The sequence below is a fragment of the Phoenix dactylifera genome, chromosome 10 (assembly GCF_009389715.1).
Source record: "Phoenix dactylifera cultivar Barhee BC4 chromosome 10, palm_55x_up_171113_PBpolish2nd_filt_p, whole genome shotgun sequence".
Taxonomy (NCBI): domain Eukaryota; kingdom Viridiplantae; phylum Streptophyta; class Magnoliopsida; order Arecales; family Arecaceae; genus Phoenix; species Phoenix dactylifera.
The window spans coordinates 5,111,946-5,118,954 of NC_052401.1; the positions used below are offsets into that span (position 1 = coordinate 5,111,946).

The 7,009-nt window shown below is 40.8% G+C and overlaps 1 protein-coding gene across 1 annotated transcript; it reads right to left on the reverse strand.

The window, feature by feature from the left end:
* Window positions 1-283: 283 nt before the first annotated feature.
* Window positions 284-6,459, reverse strand: LOC103708564 (probable linoleate 9S-lipoxygenase 4). Its single transcript, XM_008793547.4, has 9 exons — window positions 6,019-6,459; window positions 5,651-5,934; window positions 5,225-5,465; window positions 3,533-3,877; window positions 3,359-3,444; window positions 3,170-3,259; window positions 2,045-2,343; window positions 1,563-1,826; window positions 284-1,203 (listed from the first exon to the last, which is right to left on the reverse strand). The coding sequence occupies exons 1-9, from the start codon at window positions 6,188-6,190 to the stop codon at window positions 432-434; spliced, it is 2,553 nt and encodes an 850-aa protein (XP_008791769.1). The 5' UTR covers window positions 6,191-6,459; the 3' UTR covers window positions 284-431.
* Window positions 6,460-7,009: the final 550 nt, after the last annotated feature.

A 7,009-nucleotide genomic window follows, 5' to 3' on the forward strand; every position in this document is an offset into this window, starting at 1 on the left:
TGATCCTTAAATTGATCAACTTTACCGTGCTTTGAGAACTCAATCCAGTCATTAATTGATGAAGCTCTCTTTGCTAAAACACTAAAAAGGCTGTCGCACTTGTTAACACCTCACCCTTCCATTTCTTTTGCCAATCCAACCATTTGCTGGTGCAGGAGAAAACATTACCCACCTTCCATCCAAAGCGACATTGCTGCTTCTAAATATCAATCTTATTCCGCATAAACATATATAAGATTAAGATGGCCCAACAGCATCAACCAGTATTCCAGCCATTACTCCATGAACAATAGAAGTTTGCAAGAATGTCATCTCAAAAAACCAATCCGAACCAATCATATCAGCAAACAATTTACAAACATTTAAGCAATCAACAAGTCCATAGCTCCCAACCCAGAATCCATAACAGCAAGCAGTAATAAAAATTTGTTCTATATAGACACACTATTTGGAATTCCTTTCCCGGTAACTCCTTTGTCGGTCCCCATATTTGAAATATCCGGGTACAAGAGTGTGTAAGGAACGTTGGCTGGACCCCGCCTATTCTTCAACCTTGGATTCCTATTCCTCTCCTCAATCTTCTTCTCTACTCGCCGGAGATTCTCCCCGAACTCCTGGAACATTCGGAGGACCTCCCCGTCGTCGGTCCACGTCGTCGACTCCCTCTGGCCCAAGTACACCTCGTCGGCGGTGTGCCCCGAGAGCACCTCTATCAATGCTATTCCTAACGTGGTCGTGAACCGGTCCGGCAACATCTCAAGGTAGTACTTGTCAGGGTCACGCAAGAAGTCGGCGTACTCCAGGGTTCCCTCGGCCGGAATGAACTTTCTGCACCGGGTCGGGCGGTTCGGGGGGTAGCCGGCGTAGCCGTACTGCCCAAAGTTGATGGCTGCATGGAGGGCCGACGCAATCCAAATGAGGGTGGTCAGGATTTGGATTAGGTTGGCGAGTGAGTTCAGAGGGAGCCAGCATTCCTCGTCGTTGCGCTTGTCGCCATGGCCTATCTGGCGAATTTCCTGCCACCATGCTTGGATTTCGCCGTCGGAGATGATGACCTCGTCATCACGGTAGAAGTGCCTGCAGTAGTTGGCGACCCATGCTTTGATGGCAGTCCATACGTCGAGGCCATCGGCAGCATAGGGGTAGTCTTGGAGGAGCAGACGGACGCCGGAGGGTTCGCCGGGGTCTTCCACGGCCAGTCCCCTGAAAATAACCAAGTGTCATTAGAGTAATATGTGCATGCATGCAATACAAGTAGCTTTGGAGATCTAGGATGAAGTCTTAGGAAGGCTCGCCATGGGATAGCACAAAGCTGGGTTGAAAGTTACACTAGATTAGAATTCCATTAAATTAGATGATTTTTCAGAAACAATAGAGCATTAAGTTATGATGTAAAGCATTTGAACTAGAAATTAAAGAACATGCTGCTATATCCGTAATTGATCTAGGTTCCATTTCAATGAAGGCAGCGGCAATAAGAGATTCTTTACGAGTGAAGGGGTGGAAGCAGTAAAAAGCAGGTGAAAGAACAACAGCAAGAGGCTATGAAACTTAAGCTATACCTTTTCAGAAGATCTGCAGGAAGGGCTTGCTCACTGAACCGCCAACTCTGGTAAACTGCCGAAGATAACTCCAAGGCGAACTTGCCTGGAAACATTGTTTTCTCAAGGATTCCACCAGCATTCAGAAGTATACTCCGAGCAAGAGAATTTATATGCATGTTGTCCTTGAAATGTGGATCAAGCAATTTGTAGATAGGATGCATTGTGCTTAGTTGCCTTCTTGTAGCTATGATGAAGGGCTCGACCGTTGCATGTGTATATAGCCTATGGAGACATCAAAGGGAAAGAAGGTGAGTTAAGCGAGACAGATTGCTGCACTTTTAATTGGTTAAGAGCTGAGGTAAAGTATGTTAAGAGATGTAATGACCTTATTTAGTTATGCTTTTCAGCCTAATTTGATACTATTAAGAGTGGAGAATTGACCAAGGCATGCATATTTTTGAGCACACTTAGAAAGGGTAAGTTACCAAGAATTTACTCACCAATGGCTTATAAGCTGATGGTGTCCTGAGTCATTGGCGGCCACATGAGCCTTAGCAAGCTGCCACAGTGCTCCCTCGGTGCCTTGGCTTGCAGGCAAAAACACCCTGCTCGTCTCCTCTCCTCTCCCATTGACTGGTAAATTTAGCTCAATGACCAAAGGCTCGAGAGTTCCATCCTTCTTCACGAATAGGAGAGTCCGGGATGCATATACGCACACCTTTTGCTCATTAATGCGTCTTAGGTAGGGCATTAGATAGTCATGGTGATCCAGAATGAGGATCCTCCGTTCATTCATTGCCTGTGTACAAATAAACATCACACATTCAAATATTTACCATGCATACACAAATGATGTATTAGACTTAGTAAGCTGTCGGATTACATAATTTTGCCAAAAATATTCTCGGTCTCATGGTTCGTTACGTAATATCCCCTACCAAATGTACATACCATATCGATGCTGAAACAAAACTTGAGGGATGTATACTGAGATGGCAAACCTTGCTCAGCATATCTATTTTCCGGTCTATAAGATTGTATTGTGTATTTCAACAAAAAAAATCTACTTCGCTTTTTAACGTGAAGCTGGGTCGACCATTGTTTAAGTGTTTAGCCTAATGTAAACTTTCTTTTTGTTGTTGTAATGACTCAGAATCTTATCCAAAATAGCTGGCCGGAAGGTATTTTTTGGGTTCCTTAGTTCTATATAAGCTCCAAAATCTTCCTGATGAATAACCGATGTGGGACTAAGCACAGTCCTCCTGTTTAAGTTCTGACGTTCTCGTCGAGCTAAGAGTTTAAATCAATTCGAATCTAATCACAAGTATCATGATATGCCCATGGTTAGCCTTAATGAGCTCTTGCTGCAATGTCTCCTAGTCCACAAAAAATATAGGCTTGATTTGTTCTGATACCATTTGTAACAACCTAGGACCTCACCCAAAATAGCTAGTCCGAAGGTATATTTTGGATTTTTTAATCCTATATAAATATCCAAAATCTCTCCGTCGATGTGGGACTAAACAAATGCCTGCACGGATTTTCATAGCTGTGCAGCAAAGCAAATTCAAATTCCTATTAGATTGGAAGCATAACATTTCAAAGATGAGAAGCATGCAACTTACCTGTTCGATGGTTAGGCCATCGAGCTTGTCTTCTATATGCGAAGCAGTAATGGAGCTCTGCGTCCCTTCTCTTCCAACAGGTGGAAACGTCTGTAGAAGATAGAGAGATCTTGTTCAGTCTCCTAAAATTCAAAGGTAGAAGGATGAAAGGAGTCCCTTTTGATCATAAGATGGATCTCTTCTTCCTACCTGTAAGCATCGGATAACAGCTGGGTTAAGCCCTGCAAGCATTTCTCTTCCAAATTCTTCATCAGTCGTCCATGCACTGTCATCAGCTACATGGTAGCACAAATAATTTGGTGAGATTATATATAAAAGACATGAAATCTATCCTTTTGTGCTGATGTTTGTAGATTTGCTTACTGGCAATAACCTGAGGAACTGGAAATTTAATTGGATTTTCCTTGATCACTTTACTGACTTTGTGATAAAGATCCTGCGGAAGAAAATCCTTCAACTTCTGCATCACGAACCCCTCGATGACACGGTTATGTTCGCCATGATAGAGGTCCTTCTTTATCTGAGCAAATGACTCAAAGTTGAGGAGATCTCTTTGGAAGAATGACTTCAACTCAGGGATGACAAAGTGCACGACGGCCTGGATTGAATTCCATATGAACTCTGATAGCTTGATGGGGCTGAAGTGCTCATCCGGCGGGACGTAGAAGTCAAGATTGATGATTTTGTTTCGAGTCTCGGTGGCCCGGTCTTGATTACATAGAGTTCATGTGAGTGCTTCGACAGTTCGAGAGGAGAAAGAAGGCATGCTTGTTGAAACATGAACTTGATATAAAATTCTGAAGTGCAGTGTTACCTTGCTTAAACTGGACACTGTGTTTTAAACTCTCTATTGATCATGTCATCTATCCTCAACAGAATAGGCTTGGTGTTACTAGAAAGAAAAGAACTCTAAGATGTTCCTCAATAACAGCTCGATGAAAGAAAGAGGTTTTACAAGATAATACATAACTCTAGGATGTTCCTCAACAAAAGCTTGGTGGAACAAAAGGTATTTCGGAGTTGGCCTGCTCTTCAAAAGATGACACAATCCTTTCTTTTTGTTTCTATTCTGGCTTATACACAACTAACAGATTGATACCTTTTTTGCTTTCTCATAGGTTTGTTTGATTACAACTGACACTTACAGTTCTGATCTGACAGACTCTCTACTTTCTATAACTCATCATCTCTGTAATTACCAATTCTTTTAATAAAGTCTTGGATAGTTTTTGCCTTCCTTAGAATCAAAAATAAATAAATAAATAAATAAATAAATAAATAAAATCATGTCATGTAATGGGGAAGTCAAGACTCTCATTTCTATTTATAATTTTTCAATAAATTTCTAGTGGGTTCCCATCTTTATTCAAAAAAAAAGAGAGAAAATATTAGCCCTTAAGGCTGGTTGTAGTCTATACTACCAAAGTTGTGTCTTTGCCCTTTTTTCCATCCAAATGTAAAAATTTAAAAATTTAAAAAATCTATAGGAAGAATTGCTCTATTGTTGGAAATACTGAATGTAGGGCAAAATAGTAATAATAAGAAAAAAAAAGTAAAGTTGCAATACCCAAAAATTATACTAAAATAGAAATTTTCGATAATCTTATGAAATGTAAAATAGCTTATTTGAAAACAAGTAAAAAACTGGCAATTAATTATGTTTTTTTTGGAACATCTTCAACAAGCCCTTAGTTTTTCCAGCTATTCTCTGAGATTGATGGCCGTTGGAAAGAATCAACAAAAAAAAGATCCATAATAGAAGGGGTACTGTTTAGCATGGATTAATTTCAGTAGAAGTGGTTCCAATATTTGACATGAAATAAATTTATAAAAGGAGTCTCTTGGATTTCCAAATAATATATAACTATAGTAGAAGCTCTTTATGATTCCTTTAACATCTCCAACTTTTTTAGTCAATGGACAACAGAACACCCCTTTATTCCATGTTAACTTTTGCTCCTCTGGTATAGATTCCAGCTTATCAATGGCAGAAACAAGAAAAGAATGCCAAGACACAACCAAAAACTTTTACAGAGGTTGCCAGAATTTTCATACCTTTACTACTAAGAGGTCGTCCTGTCCTGCCCCTGCGAGGGTATGGGTATTCCTTGGATCCCCCTAACACAGGCCTGACATGATCCTGGCCCTTATCCGGTTCTCCGAGGTCATTGTAACGGTCATAGTCATATATCCGTTCCCACTCCTTCCTCTCCCCTCTTCCATTTCCTCTCAAACTCAACAGCTCCTCTCGTCGGAGGTCTTCCAGAGACGGCGGCGTCTGGCTCGGTAGATAGCTCTGCAACCAAACACATTCATATCATAATTTCATCGGTAGATATGAATTATGACCACCAGAGCCATCAAGCCTCGTCAAAACCATATAAACTGGCTTCATGAATCCTCACAGTTCAACCATAATATATAAGAGTTTAAAACAAGCAAACAAGCATGGAAAAGAAGAGGGGGGGGGTCAGAACAAACAGCATTAGCGAAGAACACTCGATCGGCGTTGGTTTTTTTAAACGGATAGATCCATGAATTGCAATCAAAGTGGATACTGTGGATGTCGTACAACTCCAGTATCACAAATCTAAGGAAAAACTCGTTACGGTCCCCGTTTTTCACCACAATTGCACCTGGTACTCCAAAATCTTCCCCGAGGATGAAGGAAACCTGGTACGTCACTGTCTCGATAACACCATGCTTCGTTTTTTTACCTTTTCTGAGGCTTACTTCTCCAGGACTTAGCTTCCCCCTGCCTGTGTCTGTAGCATATTATAACAAAGAAACGAGCATCAGTTTCCTATTATTGTTTGAGCTAAGCTATAGAAATCTCTGAAACTACGTACTCAAATCAAGATGAGTTCTGCTATACAGCCGGAATGTAGTCTTTTTCCCAGGCTTCGCACATCCAGACTTTCGGGAAATGACGACCGTTGCCTTGATGGCATATGCGTCATGGTTGGTGCAAGGGTATAGGTGGCCAAACTGGGCGCGGAGTTTGGCAAGGCCTTGCATCATCTTCAGCCTTTTGGTTTGATGTCTGAAACTTTAGTCTGCTGCTAGATTTGGGAAGCCGTTGTGTGGTTTTATGGAGGGTACAAGGGTGCAGAGATTGTTTGTTCCTCAAGCAAGATGGGCATATTGGATTAAGAAACAGAAAGAAAAGGGGAGAATCCTGCTCGCTTTAGCTTTACCCTCGCATTGAGGAATTGTTCTGGCTTTAGCTTTACACATGCATCTGATTCTGGCGCTCGAGAATAAAGCCCCCAGTACCTATCCGAATGCTTGGCTTCTTGCTCTTCTGAGAGATTGGCGTTCTAAGCTCTCTTTCTATTTGTACTCTCTACTTCCTTCTTTGTTGGTTGGTGTATTCTTTTATTTTTCTAATAAATTTAGTGGGCCGGGCCCTCCACTCTCTTACAAAAGAGAATGGGAGAGAAGCATTTACGTGGTCAATTTATAACCCCAGATTTAATTGGACATAAACGAATTTAGACCAAGATCAAATGATTGGAATCCACATATTAAATGAGTTGGATTCAAGTTTAATCTATTTTGGCCCATTTAATAATTGGGCCAGATTATGACCCAATTCGTTTAACCTGTTTACAATATATTTAACATGTTTGAAACCTGTTTAACTTGTTTGAACATGTTTAACCCATTTCTAACTTGTTTAACCTGATCTGCTTAATCTGTTTAGCTTGTTTAAATCCATTTAATCTGCAGAAATTCGTCTAATTTGCTAAACCCATTTAACCTACTTGATAAATGGGTTATATAGACCGGGTCGGATTACCTGGTTGGATTCAGATTTGAAATTTTGACTCATTTGAT

What these genes read in the sequence shown, in the direction of transcription:
- LOC103708564 (XM_008793547.4), bottom strand. Translation starts at nt 6,190, where the DNA reads ATGATGCAAGGCCTTGCCAAACTCCGCGCCCAGTTTGGCCACCTATAC. An exon ending in CTGTTATCCGATGCTTACAG is followed by an intron (nt 3,260 to 3,358) that starts GTAGGAAGAAGA and finishes TATCTTCTACAG; the next exon opens with ACGTTTCCACCTGTTGGAAG. An exon ending in CATCAGCTTATAAGCCATTG is followed by an intron (nt 1,827 to 2,044) that starts GTGAGTAAATTC and finishes ATGTCTCCATAG; the next exon opens with GCTATATACACATGCAACGG.